The sequence below is a fragment of the Candoia aspera genome, chromosome 2 (assembly GCF_035149785.1).
Source record: "Candoia aspera isolate rCanAsp1 chromosome 2, rCanAsp1.hap2, whole genome shotgun sequence".
NCBI lineage: Eukaryota > Metazoa > Chordata > Lepidosauria > Squamata > Boidae > Candoia > Candoia aspera.
Genome location: NC_086154.1, coordinates 77,568,982 through 77,584,446, shown reverse-complemented (window position 1 = coordinate 77,584,446; position 15,465 = coordinate 77,568,982). Strand labels below are relative to the sequence as shown.

The following is a 15,465-nucleotide window of genomic DNA, read 5'->3' as shown; positions in this document are numbered from 1 at the left end:
ACTTTGCAAAAGGAAAAGGCAAACATCAACAGGGGAACAAGGGAATGAAACAGAAAAAACAATTTTAAAACATCTGAATCCTGTATTTGGGATTGATGACATTGGCTTTTTTTTTAATGTCTGAACGGCTTTTTGAAAAATATGGATAAGTATGCTTAAATGCAAGATAGTTCCCTGTGAATCTGGAGATTTCTCCTAATTCCAGTGGCATTAATGGCAGGAGATTGGCCTTTAATGTTCATACCAGCATAATCCAGAAATTGTTATTACAGAGTCCCAAATGTTTAATCTAATGAAAATTAGCCACCAGCCTTTAAAATGTGTTTTATTCCTTAAGTTCCATTTGTCATAGAAAGAAATATGAAATCTGCATGCAACTTCCTAATATTCCAAACATTTAAATAGTATATGATAATTTAGCAGTACAATACATTATACAGAAAGATAATATAGGGAAATCTCCTATAGTATATTTACAATTGAAAAGGTAGTTTTGTTATTTATATTTTTATAAAGAGGAATGTACTGCTTACCAGTGAAACTATTACATTCGAAATAATAGATTGTTGCTTTGTGATTAAAACATTTATGTCCATTCCCCTATCAGGTACTTCATCCCTCCCCCCAAAAGAAAGTACATTTTTGGACAGTTTTAAACTACAGATCTAAGGAATCATACACAATATACCTGAAGATACCACAATGCAAAACTGCAAACTTCAGAAGAACCTCAGGTAAGAAAAAGTGTCTTTTCCACATTAAACTGCTTTAGAAATATTTTTATCCACCCAAAAGAAAGAGAGTAGAATATTTTATATTATCCCATCTGCAGGGATTAAAAGACGAACAGCTTGTATCAATTTTGTAATGAGAAACCTTATTTCCAAACTGTACAGCAGTAGATACCATCGTAGAGAACAATTCCTAGTTTGGCCCCTCTCATTCCATAGAGAAGGTCCCACCTAGAAATGTTTATTATGGAGTAGGAAGTTGTCCTCCCCATGCCAAAAAAGAGTGACTGTTTTAGATTTTGTTTTTAAAAAATTAAGCTTCATTTTATGAGCTTATAAAGCCCAATATCCAGCCATAGGGACAGAACAGTTATCAAATTAAGAATACACAAATACATTTTAAATGAAGAATACATTTCATGAACTTTTTTACTACAAAGGAGGCATGTATAGGATCTAATGTATAAAGACACTTAGGAAATCTGGTAGCTTTTTTGCAGCTATAAAATGTAAAAAGTGATCCTTGGTAACAAGAAAAGTGCTTTATAATAACATAGATGTTGTGTTGTATCTTGTGAGAAGTCATCTTTGTTGCCCATCTTTCTTATGCCCATCAATTGATCAATCCCACTTCTACTGGACATCACTCTCTTACTCTTCATAGACTCTGGAAAAATAAAAGTAAAGCATTAGTCTGATCAAAGAGTGAAACAGCTATTCAGGAAACTAAATTTCCAAGCACTGATCCACCAGCCTTCTTGGGCCAGATGCAGAAATCTGATCTCGTGTTCTTTTCCGAGTCTTACGCTATTTAAACAACTTGCTGGAGATGTTTAAACAGAGGTTGTACGGCCATTTGTCAGGGGTGCTGTAACACTGGGCAGAGAGTTGGACTAGATGGTGAAAAGTGTTATGTGATGATTCTGTGAACAGCAATATCAGCTGATTCCTCTCTCCCAGTGTTACTGGTCAGTAGCTGGTACTATTCAGTGGCACGCTGCTTCTTAATGTGACAGTTAATAAAATTAGCCTTCCACATACGTTTAAGGCAATGCTAATATTTTATGCTATTTAAACGTTAGGTTAATTATTTGGAGTTTTGTTATGTTGCTGCAATTTGTTGTTGCACATCTAGGCTGTTTGCAAGATATGGTAAGTAAGCAATTGGACAACAATATCTAAGGAAATACAGAATGGGGAGATTTAATATAGGAAGAGATTTAGAAGCTGTTTTGGGAATACCCTCAAGAAGCTTTGACATGAGTTTACAAATAAAACTACCAAATAACACTTCAGGTACAATAGCCGTTGATTAAGCATAGATTAAGCATTCTGGTCTTTTATCCTAAGACCAGAAACCTGTAAATACTGAAATTATGCTGAGTAAAAAAAGTGTTGGATAAAAACAAAGTTCTAAATATTTTACAAAGTAACCCGAGTTCAATTTGTAGACTGAGGACTCCTTTCTATATTATTGTATTAGCTCATGGTGAAATGACTCTTGAACTTGTTTCCTCTGTTCCCACAACATCCTTAACCCAGCCAGTCACTAACACAGTCAAATTTCCTGGCAGTTCTGGTAGCACAGAGCTCCATATTGGGAAAGCCAAATCCCCACCGACTTTCTCCAAGAAGGGCCTGGAGAGTATTGGCAAAGCTTGATGATATCACCAGTCCTTCTCTATTTGTCATGTAGGCAGCAGTAGGCAAGGTTTAGCCAGAGGCATCTGCAAGATTAGATGTTTCTGTCCTAACTACCAGGAAACACACTGAGACAATGAACTGGTCTCTAATATTTATTACTAGTACTTAACAAGAATCCTAACAAACTGAAGAAGCGTGGGAAAAACCCAGACATATAACCCCCAAGGGTTAAGGCAGTCCCGATCTGTGTCTCTTTGAATGGCTGAACAGTTCCTCAGTGCTACGCATGCGCTTGACAGTCTGGGTGGGAGCCCCCTGCTCGCCATCCTTACTCATGACAGTTTCTGTCCAAATGACAAAAGCAGCGTTGCACAGGTATGATGCAAACTCTGCTCCATTTGTATGCATGTGTGACATCACAGCACCATAAAAAAGGGGCAGAGCTTGTGTTGCAATGGCATAATACTGCTTTAGTTAGCTGTCCGTCCCTGCAAACAGTTCTTTACAGTGGCTTGGCCACTGTAAGTAATCAGTGTTTGGGAGAAGTGTTCGGTACTGCCAGCCCTTGGCTGTGAGTGTTGTAAAGAAGACTCTTGCCTTTTCAATTGTTCCCACATTTCAATTGTCCCCACATCTCTACCTTGGAGGAGAAGGTATGCAAAACAGGCTAACTTATTGCATTTAAATGTCCTCACAACATGAGAGACTGGGTGGAGTGACTCTACTCACTGGGTACATTTAGAATTGACTTTGTCCTCAGCGAGTGAATTGACCAAGTCAACCATTCCTATTCGGTGTTCCTACAACATGTTGTGGGAACAAGGCCACTTACATTCTACTACCCATTTCAAGTAAGCTGTCAGGCAACAGCACACCTTCATCGCTGCAGTCAAGTGATTATATGCTTCTCTTACCCATGGAAAGAGTACTGTACATCTTTCCCAATGAATTGTAGGGAATTGTACAATTCAGAATTTGATTTTTTGTCTCATGCAAAGGCGGCACAGATATCAGAGAATCCACACTGACTACTGAACCACTAGTTTGGGTCCAGAAAGACGTGGCAAAAATGTTATTAAGGAGCCAGAATTTGGCTATTTGTTAAATAGTTACAAAGGTGAAGTAATGAATGTTAGCTTATTTACCCTAATAGTGGGGATGAATTGTAACAAGAAGCAAATTTGTTACAACACTGCTCAGCTTTTACTTGGCAAAATCTTTTTAACCTCTGGATGTTGTTTTTATCCATTTACAAAAAGAGCAAAATCATAATTAAGATCAGCAATTATTTCTAGAAAGGGCACCTGCAGACCCTCATTGCGTTATCTTCAAAAGCTTCTAATATCCAATTTAAACATTAATTGGTGGCTCTGCCTAACTTCTGCCCAAATCCCTCCTGATCTCTTTGGGAGCAGGACTGCATTCTCCAGATAGTACCTTCACCGTTTTGCTTGTATTTTAAGCTTTTATCAAAGGGGAACTCTGTAGGCAGTCAGGCTCTTTGTTCTTACAAGTTCATCTGCTTCTGCTGTTTCACCCCAGGGCAGGTGTGCCAAAGCTCAGCGAACCAGAATGCTGAAGGCAATAGCTGTTTACTCAAATCTCTATTCATCCCTGTTATACAGAGAAGCAATATGCTGGCCTTTTCACCTGGGAAACAGGCATTTATTCTATTCTCTAACCACAAGGGGTTTTGTTGTGTGATCCTGGGTATGTCACATAGGAGGAGACTTTTTAAAAGATACTTATGTTACATTGGTTAGCTGGATAAAGATTTATCGTACCAGCGCACAATTGCTAAGCCAGAGATATAGTAAATAGATGGCAGTGTAATATGAGAAATTGTGGCATGGTTCTAGAGGTAACACGCTGTAGTTCTAAAACCAGGCTTTGGCTTTTCAAAAATCTGAAGTCTTACGTTAAAAGACTGTATTTGCAGTTATAACTGTTTGGCCCTGCGGTAGCTGAATGGAAGGACAGATCCTTACATAGTGCATCGTGCATACTATAGCACAGATCTTCTTCACAAGTTCAGGGACACAGTTGCAATTGTTCTGGTTTTTTTTTTATTTGAGGCATGTAGATAAATTCTTGTAGACTGAGCACCTCGAACATCTTATTCTTTGCCAGAACTGAAGCCTGTAACAAATCTTGGTCCTTGATGTCAGGTACAAATAAAGCTTATTTACTGTCTGTAAGGTCTGGCCAAAACAGGTAATGTCTGCAGGGACTATCCAAACAGCACATCAGTTAGATCGCATCAAGTAATATAATTCACCCAGTGAGTATATCCGTATCAGTCAGATCTTCCTATTCACCCCAGGCAAATGACGTTAAGCTTTTTTAAAAATCAGTCTGTTCTGATTCACACTGCCTTGCCAAAATCAATGCCCATCAGATGTGTCTGGCCAAGCACATCTGGGAAGAAATGGCTGGCAACTTTGGGAACAATAGTCCCAGAACATCTGAAATTACTCCGTTACAGAAAGACTTTAAAACATTTGATTAGGTGAAATGCCAGAAACCTGCAGAAGGTTGATTCACAGATTCCTAAAAATAAGAACCTAATCCTCTACAGCATGCTTTACACTTCAAACAGCTTTGTCTATAAGTGAAGAAATTCCAAATATTGGTGGGTCTTTTCTGAAGCACGCTGTTTAATGAGTTCAGTCTGGGTTTTGTGCATAGCGTAATCCGTAAGCAAAATATTTAAGTCAAAACTGGTCTTAGTACTAGGCTAATTCAGGGTTGTAGTTCAAATCTGGAACTTGATGCAATTATTATTAAATCTTTATTAAAGGATGACTTCAAAGCATAAGCAGAGGATCTTTTTCAATCCACTACACAAGCATAATAAAGAAGATACTTTAGTGGATAGGACATCTGCTCCCCAGCAGGCTTTTTTAAAAAAAAAAAAATCTCCCTAGGGCTGTATTCTCCTGGGGGGGGGCGTTGGGGAGGGAATGGGACTGTTTTTGGTCAGTGGGTGGGACAAAAACTAAAAGTGGAACTATGTTCTTTTGACACACTCTCTCTTACTCTTATTTTTCTCTCCCCCTGTTTAATCTCTGGATTATTCCCCCCCCCATCTCATGTAAGAGAGTAGTAAGACTGCAGCCTTGTTAAAAAAGAAATTAGGCATCACAAGTAGAATCGGACAGCACTGTATTTGCAACAGCTTCTGAAAAATAATAAACATTGCTTCATATCTGCTCCCCCGCCCCACTTCGACCATTTATAATACATATACAAAATATTAGCAGGAAAAAACATATAATTTATGGTTCATATTGCATGCATCAAAACATGACCAAAATATTAGTGATCATCCTCATATTAATACTCTGTCATAAACTGCTTGTTGGATTTGATTGTTTGACTCTTAAAATCTGGAATAGCATGGTTAGTCAGTAAGTAGGTAGGTAGACAATGCTTAACCCAGTAACTCCAGGCTTAAGCAGAGCCTTTGTGTGTGTGTGTGCTTTCAAATCAGTTTTGACTCCTGGCAACTGCCTGGACTAGTCTCTGCAGTTTTCTTGATAAGTTTTTTCAGAGGTGGTTTGCCATTTCCTTCTTCCTAGGGCAGAGAGACAGAGTGACTGGCCCAAGGTCACCCAGCTGGCTTCGTGCCTAAGGCAGGTCTAGAATTTACTGGCTCCTGGTTTCTAGTCTGTGCCTTAGCCACTACACCAGGCTGTCTGTCTAAGCAGAGCCTACTTCAGCAAAAATATAGAAACACTGTTCTCTCATTTGGAGTATTAGACTTTTTCAAAGAGATCAAATGATAGCACAACACCTTCTTTTTCAAGTTACTCTGAGTCCACATCTACAGAGTGACACCTAGCATGCCTGTCAGTGTCATACTGAATCAAACGTGTCAGAGACATCTTTTTCCAAATGAACAATTTTGGTCAACAAGAAAGCCCTCTTGGCTGGATGGTGGTCCTCACCTGCATACAGTCAATTACCCACCTCTCTTTTTCTTTCCATATTGTATACCACTTAAGTAATCTTTTTGTACTTGGGAGTTTGGGATGCAAGCAGTACTGATGGCCACCTCGGAATCGCGATTTCATTGTGACTCTGAAATAAAAACCAATTTGTCAGTATGGAGTGGCTGTTACAATTTTAACAAACAAGATTTGTTAACTTCAGAAATAGTTAACTGTCTCTTTCTGGTACAGGCTTCGGGCAAACTCTGTCTCTCCAGGTGCTGCTAATCTACAGTTTTCAAAACATCCTTTATTAATGGCCATGTTGGCTAGGGCTGCTGGGCTGTGGAGTATAGGGTCATCTGGAAAGTCACAGTAGACCATCACCGTCCTTAGAGCTATTTTGGGTAAGGGTCCTACATATTCTGTTTTTCTTTCAGCATCTGAAAACTGGATTGCATTGTTGCACATGATTTTGGTGCTTGATATTAATTTGGCAGAACCTTCTACTTGAAGGAAGTTACAGTTCATGCACCGATAAACAGACTGCAGTGTCACCAGCATTAGCACTGTTAACATTCTGCTGGAGAATTGGAGTTGGGGAAAAAGAAAATCTGGTTGAGCTTGTTCCATCTTTCTCACAAGCAAGCTTTTAACTAGACCAATTATTTGATGATAGAGAAATGAGCAAACCTCTGAAGCAGCATGGATCACCACAGGCAAGATTCAGATGCTAGGTGGATCTGTTTTTATACCCTGCAGTTCTGCTTTGCATTCAATTCAGCTTTGGTGGGTTTAAGTAACACTTTCCACATTCTACAGGTTTCCTAGGGCTAGAAATGGAAAACTCAACGTACGCAGCTTGATGCTCCACGTAACGAACCTTCTCAAGAACCAGAGGATTTTTCAATAATCTGCTGCTCTCAGGCCCCAGCATAACTCTACATACACATCTGGCCCATCCACTTCACTTAACTAGGTAAGACAATAAAAGCTTCTGTAGCATTCCTGATCTTTGTTTTAGCAACAGCCTTGACTATATTGTTGAGCTCCAGTTTTTGTGTTTTTTTCACACCCAATCGTACCCAAATGCCTGCTTATTCTCTCATGGATTTCTTTGGTGCACTATGCCCTCATTCCTCTTGGCCTTTCTTCTCTAAGCTGGTATAAAATTCGGTGTCAGAACACAGCCTTACCAAATAACCATTTTGTTAAAAATCTTTCATGTACCACAGAGCTTTGTGTGACTCTTTATGTTTGAATGTGTACACACACATGCACGCAGAATGTTTTAGCTGTGCTGGGTAAAAAAAATGATGGACTGTCGAACTTCTTATCCATGAGCTACCATGAAGTGGTTCATATATCCTATTATGCCATCAGATATCTTGTTTAGTTAGGCTAAGTTTGCAGTATTATCTCAGTCTTTATGGTTTATAAACCATGGTTTATAGATTAGCATGTTGCCTGAAATTAGTAATTATGGTTTATTCAATGAACCATAATTAATCAATCTGTAGATTGATTGGATTCACATGTCACAGTAATGTCTTTCAGACAGGCATACCTTAATTCAAAGAATCCAGTCAGAGTCAATTTTACAGTATTTTTCTCCCTGTAATTACACTGATTTAATTTGCATTCTGGATTCTGGTTTTCTTTTCACTCCACAGTTGTTACAGGAAACTTATTATTTATTACCAAATAGGATTTCTTTTTCAAATGAAAATTCAGAGCAAAATAGGAAAAAAGAAAAGAAATGAAAAGCATTGCCAAGTTCTAAGACATCATTAATATGTAGTGTGGCTTCTTCATTTAAACATTTTCCTGAAGTATTATAAAGAAATTTACAAATTAAATTCATTAATGAAGTTAAAATGTATGAACGATATAATGAAATGGAATGAACACCTAAAAGCATCAATAGTGCAATCCTAAAATTTTCCATTCAGAAGTCCCATTGAATTTAGTTTGAGGTTGCAACCTTATACATCCTACTGAAAACAATTCTTTTTAGACAAGCATAGGTTTACATTGTAACGCACAGAAAGAAAAAGAACTAGAAACCGAAAGAAGAGGAAATTGTACCAAGAAGCAACTAACTCAGGATGATCTAAATAAAAATTTAAAAATCAAGTGTTTTTGTTTTCTGAAAAAGAGAAAAACTAGAAAGTATCCCAGGACTGCATACTCAGGGACTTAATCGTGAGAGTTTTCTTGCTGATTTTAGCAGAGAATGAAAGGGTTCCCTAATGGGCATTTCAGTTACATTTGTACCTCAGAACTTCTGCCTTTTCCCTTTGACTGCCAGATCTGGCTGAGCTTCTAAAGGGCTGGCATTCATGGCTCCCTCATGCCCATCCTAAAAAAGCTCGTGATTGTTTTTCTGCTGGCCTTTCAACATCCCACTTCTGCTGGCATTTTGTTTGTGAGAGCACACTGCTGTTTGGTTTTCCCATCAGGCAGGCAAACTCGAAAGCCCAGACGCGAGTCCTTGGCAGCCAGTGCTCGGGCAGGAAAGCCTCGCACCGCATTGTTATGCTGATGCACATTTCTGAACCCTTTGTCAGCTTCAGGTCACTGATGTGATGGAGACATAGCTGTGTATGCAAGTGGACTGGGAAAGGGCTACCTCCATACCTTCTGGAGTTTGAGCATTTCTCAAGACCTGTCAGAAAAAGGAGGTCACTGGCACACTGGACCACAGAAGCAGTTGGAACAGGCCTTTCCTGATTTTCACATGAAAGCTGATATTTGGGGGCTGAGGAGCGGGGAGCAAGAAAGGGGGACAGCCCCCTTCCGTGGCCATGGAGCTATCTTCTGAGTTTATATTCTCATAAAAGGTAGCAGGAAAATCTGCTACCCCCATCCCGGATGGCTGAGCCTTCCTTTCCTGATCCAAAATTTCACACTAAGCTCTTGAGGATTCCATGCTAACAATGCCAATGAATCGCTGTTCTGAGTGAGCCAGTTTTTCTTTCTGAGAATTTCTAAAGACAACCCTCTCTTCTTGGAAGGAAGATTGCCCATGTGAAGCAGAGTTGGTAGGACATGCATTTTCGCACTGTCCCTATTTTATCAAAATCCGGCTAGGATGAATTTTATATAGCTTCTTCTGTAAGATCACGATTCTGCTGTTTCTGAGTAAGTGCCAAATTTTGTGTGAATGCCATTGCTGTGTATCAGCAACTGACTAACTCAACTTAGTTCTGTAGCAGATACTGCATTGACATACTGCCTTAGGATTATGTCAATAGATGCAGTAGATGGATGTATTACATTTTTGTGGCTGGTCTTCAATCATTTATCATGTATTTACTGTCATGTTATACAGATACAGATACAGATAACTGATTCTCAGTTCTCTAGCCCATAAAGGCTGGGTGTACAACCTCATGACAAGGAAGTTCTGAAATTCTGCTTGCCTCCCTTGCCCCTGTCCCTTATCTAGTACCCGTTAACTTTCAGTTTATTGTTACTGTTCTATTGCAAGTTTGAACAGTTATGCATGGAGATTTCCCTGTTTTTTTTTTTTTTGTTCTCTCAATAGGCACAGAATGTTTAATACACAGAAGCTCTCCCTAAGCTGGTGCTCTTCAGATGGTTGCAACTGGTGGTTGGGAATTCAAGGAAGGAAAATCTCAACACTTCTGGGATGGGACAGGTTAAGGAAAGGCGATGCATATAGGGTCAAGTTCAAAGAGAGTATACCCTGAATGCCAGAACTTTGGTAAAAGTAACTGTGGAACAACATGATAGGTTGTTCATTGGGATTTAATCTATGGATTGGACTAAAGTTATAGTGTTAATATTCTTCCCAGAAGCCAATGCCACTGGTTTAATTTCATCTGTATGCAAAGATATCTTCCATTCAGAAAGGATTTTCTGGCCACTTAACTAGTTTTATCGACCTCTGCTGCTGCCCTTAAACTGATTTTCATTTCTGCTCTGATAGTCAATCAGGTGAATATTAGCTTTAGAGCTGCCAATTTATGCCGCGACTGCATTTTGTATTGTTGTATTTTATGGATGTAATGTATTATTTATTACATAGCTTCAAGTGCAATTTTTGGCAGATATTACATATTATTTTAAACAAATAATGTCCCAGAAAACCTTGAATCCTGTATTCTTAAATCCATCTGCAAATTTACTCAGTAGGAATCCATAATGAATTGAAGGGAATTACTTCCAAAATGACATAATTTTATCATTATGAACTACCTTGAATATTTATGATAAACTTATTTAGCTGCTATATTCCAGACAGAGCTAGAGAGCTGTGGAGGAAACATTAGTGATTCAGAACAGAGTTGAAGAAATTGTTTAGGCAAAGCAGATTCTTCCCAGCTACAAGAGTTTCTTTATGGTGTTTTAAATAATCTGATACTGCTTGCAGAAAAGAAACAGTGCATCTGCAATCCACTGCAATTCTATTTTTAATGTCTTGATTTTGCTTAAATCTCTGTAGGTATGCATTATTCTAAGATACGAAAATTTCAGGTTATGCCTCTTCTCACTATGGTTATCAGTATACAGAAGTGCTGCATATTCATTACACGGGCACAGAACTAAAGGGGTTTGATGCATAGTGCATGAATAATCCATAAAACACCCACCTCCAAACTCTGAACTGTGACAAAATGTATGTCTGTATATGCCAGTTCCAGAATTAATTTTAGAAATTATCCAAATAGATTATAACAAAACAGAGTACAGAGCCAATCCATAAAAAACAAAATAAAATAAATGAGCATCTGTTAATCCCTATTTCTGTCCTGGTAAGAGTGGGCAGGCATGTTATAGAAAATGCATGTGAAGTGAAGAACAATGCAGACAAGATAAATGAGATGTCAGAAATAACTAGGGTGTCAAAAGCCTCTATTTTTCATAAATTGTATGGACATAGGAGCTCAGTTTATTTCAACTGGATCCTGCTATAGGAGTCTTTAAGTAAGAGGACAACAAATTAGTGTATTCCTTTGAATGTTTATATACTGTGTGTCTTATGAAATATTTAATTATTATTGTAGGTTAGCTGTATCAGTGTTGAATTTACCAGTTTTCCCACATCTCAACAGATCTAGCCTTAGAAAATATCTGTATATCTAGCCAGTGGGGGAGGAGGATTCAGAAAGGAAAACTTCTGTGAAAGAATCTTAACAAGGCTCTTTTTTGTATTTGTCTTTCTTCAGACCTCAGTATTTGCATCATCTTTTTAAAAAGTCTTAAAAGAGCAATACGTTTGGAATTACATGTAATGCATAGCTCTGCCTGAGAAAAATCTGGAATTACCAGCCCATAAATCAAGCAAAGAAATTCAGCTGGTTCTGAAGACAAACCAAAGGGAGAATCAGAGTGTTGTCTGGAGTTTTCAAACAGTGGAAATGAAAAAAAGAAAATTTCTCTTTGCTTACAGAACATTGCTCTTAATCGATGATTCCTGGGGCAAACGTGTTCTCCTCCCGCTACAGCATAAGAATCAGTGAGATTTTTTTAAAAAAATGACATTCTGTTGAAAAAAATAATTCTTAAGAAGTGGAATACGGTTTGCTTTTGCCATCATTCCAACACAAGCAGGAAAAATGAGGCCAGTTGTGCCTTCAGGTTCATAGATCACTCACCATTTCAGTGTGGAGTCACAATATGGGGATAAAAATGAGCAGGCAGTGACTGTTTTTGATATATACTATGGATACTGTTTTTATAGTGTCTGGTAGGATAAAACATCATTCTGGCCATTTGCTTTCCTTAAAGTGAGATGGTGCAGGTGAATCTTAGTTCTACCACACAGACTTTTTTTTTAAAAAAAAATCTGACTTTTTCTGAGCTAATACCTGTGGCGTCCCAAGTTACATCATTGTGATGTATCACAATATAAAACAAGTCACAGGCTATTTGGCATTATATACTTTAGCCGGTAAACAGTTTTTTGGAATCTTTCAATAGTAACACACCACAGGAAAGATATTACAGGATCTGAAAGTGGCTACTTCTCTCTTGCCTCCATCCCCCATATTTGATTTACCACTTGGAAGAAAAGTTTCTGCAAGGCACCACTGCTAAAAGAGGTCTAATGCCCATGCAGAATGGCCCTGTTTCTCACATCAGTTGACCAAAGAAGAGTGAGCCCTGATGTACTACAACTGTCCTTTTTCCATTTTAAGTAGAACCAGTTCATTGCATGTGTTACTTAATAGGCTTCAAAGCCCATATGAAGAGGAATTCTACCTGTTTTATTTAGGAGGATTTATTTATCATGTTTTTGATATGGCAGTCAAAGGGGTGAGGACTGTTTTACATAATGTTGGCATGGTTAACAATGACTTGCCAGGTAATGCTATTTAACACAAATCCCCAAAGAGGTGGAGCTGATTTTGAATACTGAAATTAGTGCTCAGCTAAGAGGGGGCTCCTTATGTATAGTCCAAATGTTTTGTAGCAGTACATCACACTGACCTTAATGGGATTTACTCACAAATAAATGTACTCAATATTGCACTACAGTTAAATGGATTTAATGCCGCTGAAGAGAATAGGATTAAAGGAGTTGCACTATACTGCAGCATTTTATAATAAATATTTTGGGTTATTTGCTTCCATGAAGACTCAGGATATGGAAACTCTAATGCACGCACATAAACAAACAAATAAGTACAGGTATATAAACATCTGAAAACAGTTATTTATTGTATTTCTATTTTTTAATTATCTTCATAAACCTCATATTACTTTTTTTAGTTTATACTTAACAAATTAAGTACATTTGCCATATGTGAGACAGACAAAACAAGTTCCTAACTATTTTGCTACACTAAATACGATAGGATTTTGTAATAGACAGTTGATAGTTTTTATCATTTTAACATTTGCAGAAAAGCAGACTTGACAAGATATAAATATAACACTTTCAAAAAAGACTTACATGATCATTCGTTCCTTGCAATATGGATATTTTGGCCGCTCTTCAACTTTTTGAATATCAGAGAATCTTATTTTGGGACCCTTTCTTAAGCATTTGCATTTTGATCCTATAAGAAAAAAGTATGTATCCATTTGTGTATGGACTAGGTTCAAACATTATTTTAACATCTACAGAAACATCTGCTCTGCTTACAGTTTAACTCTAAAGAACAAGTGCTATTTTTACAAACTTTTTTTCTTCAGTGAAAAAGATACCAAAACTTCAATCCTACATATGGTTAAGCAGTTTACATTCAGTTGAAGTAGGCAGAAGATGTGTAAATGTCTCCCTTTATATGCAGAAATGAGATCCATTAGATCTAGCAGGGCTAACTCCTAAGTAGATGTGCTGGACTGCAGCCTTTGTGTATAACAAGCCATGCGACAACCCCATCTTATTAATGCTGCACCTGCTGTGTTGAAATTCAGTGACAAATAAGGAACATAAACAGTAAGAGCAATGACTTCATAGGTGTTAATTTCTTCTGATAAACATTAAAAGACTTTGTTGTCAAAAGCATCCCAAATTCATTATTTTACACTCTACAAACTGCAAAAAAAATAATACAGTACCCAAGCTGGGCCAAAGGGAATTTTAACAACAAACAATGATAAATTCAAACCTTCCAACAAAACCAAACTTTTACAAATCCTGAATACCTGCACCAGTTCTGCTCACTTTTCCATTGTGCAAAACCATGAATGAGTTTACCATTCATATCTGATCATTCCTAAGTTTAAATGCTCTGAGAAGTACTCTTGGGCTGAAAGATTAAATGCCACCTAGGGCTACAAATGGCTTTTCTGATACTTCTAATTTTTGCAGACCTATATTCTAAACGGATACGTGGTCTATTGTTGATTTTATTTTCCTTTTCTAAGTTCTTCCAAGGACCACAATCATATTTCAGTCTACTATTTCAGCAAGGGTGAAAGTGAACAGCAAGAGCAGTGGTGGTTAGCAAGTAACCTGTAACTTACCTTCTACGCCGGTAAAGCAGATCACAAGGACCAGTATGAGGAAAACTACGGTCAAGAGCTTCATAGTAAGACCTGAAGAGCCTAGAAGTGAGTTCACTTAGGGCTCACCGGGTTAACCTGCTTTCTCTTTCCCCCCTGGGACTGTTCAGATGGTGGGGCCAGATGGCGTTTGAGGGGTGCCAGGCCAGGGGACGGATCGTGACTCTCCAGGCTTCGCTCTCCTGGCTTCTGTTGTGTCTGTTCCTGCACGTCCTGCCAGTTTAAGCTGCTCTCTGCCTGAGCACGGAGGCTTCCCTCCTCTTTTAAAACAGCTCCGGCTGCCCTTTTCCTCTGACTCATTAATATGCAGATAGACTCAGTTACTTTCAACAATTTCGCAATCCCCCCAAAGGGAGGGACTTACAGCGAGCAAAAATAGCTGATTCTGCTTAAGGCAGCAAAGAATCTTCGTGGGTCGCGCGTTGTAGGGAAAGAATGTGAGGTGAGAAAGGGGGGGTGAAAAGAAGGAAGTCTTCCTCTCTTCTCCGTCCGCCCCCCCCCCCTGCGCTGCGCAAACACGGGACAGAGACCTGGGTTGAAACCTGCAACAGTCATAAGACCTCCTCTAGCTGACTTTGGGGAAGTCCCTGTCTCTCAGGTCAGTGCACCTCACAAGGTTCCTGTTGTGGATAAAACCGCACATAGAGCTGGAGAGAATGCAGGATACAAGTAATCTGAACAGGATAGGACTTCAGTGTGAATTGCAGTCCCCAGAACTGAAGGAAGATTCTCTTTAACCTCAGAATAATATCTATCCTTTGATTGTTAGGGAAGATTCACCCCACACCATGAGTTCCTTTGCTTTCAGCTTTGGAAGTGAAAAACCATTGAATTCCTACTGAGAATGTATATGGTTTGAATCATGCTTTGTAGACATATCTGCTTCCTTTCAGAGAGGACCCAGAGGTAACATAGTCTTTGAATTAGTAGGCATTTTCCCTTTTCAGGAGTGCAGCTCTGGGCCTTGCATTTTCTGCTACACTCTAAAATCTAAGCATGCTGTGTGGCATATTGTGTTGTACATTATCACTGTATAATGACTGCCACCATAGCTGATGGCAGCTACAGCACCCAGCAGACTTGCTGATCGCAACAGAGCTGAAGAGCTGATCTCAAAAGAGCTGTTTTGGGAGTGCATAAGAGATCACCAGGAAATCTCAGAGCTGGACTGGGAA

The 15,465-nt window shown here is 38.7% G+C and overlaps 1 protein-coding gene across 1 annotated transcript; it reads right to left on the bottom strand.

The window, feature by feature from the left end:
* Positions 1–308: 308 nt before the first annotated feature.
* Positions 309–14,811, bottom strand: CXCL14 (C-X-C motif chemokine ligand 14). Its single transcript, XM_063292286.1, has 4 exons — positions 14,252–14,811; positions 13,233–13,338; positions 6,348–6,458; positions 309–1,398 (listed from the first exon to the last, which is right to left on the bottom strand). Exons 1-4 carry the CDS (start codon positions 14,313–14,315, stop codon positions 1,383–1,385), a joined length of 297 nt encoding a protein of 98 aa, XP_063148356.1. The 5' UTR covers positions 14,316–14,811; the 3' UTR covers positions 309–1,382.
* Between the last annotated feature and the right edge of the window lie 654 nt (positions 14,812–15,465).

What these genes read in the sequence shown, in the direction of transcription:
- CXCL14 (XM_063292286.1), bottom strand. Translation starts at nt 14,315, where the DNA reads ATGAAGCTCTTGACCGTAGTTTTCCTCATACTGGTCCTTGTGATCTGC. An exon ending in CTGCTTTACCGGCGTAGAAG is followed by an intron (nt 13,339 to 14,251) that starts GTAAGTTACAGG and finishes TTTTTCTTATAG; the next exon opens with GATCAAAATGCAAATGCTTA. An exon ending in TGCAAGGAACGAATGATCAT is followed by an intron (nt 6,459 to 13,232) that starts GTAAGTCTTTTT and finishes TTTTTATTTCAG; the next exon opens with AGTCACAATGAAATCGCGAT.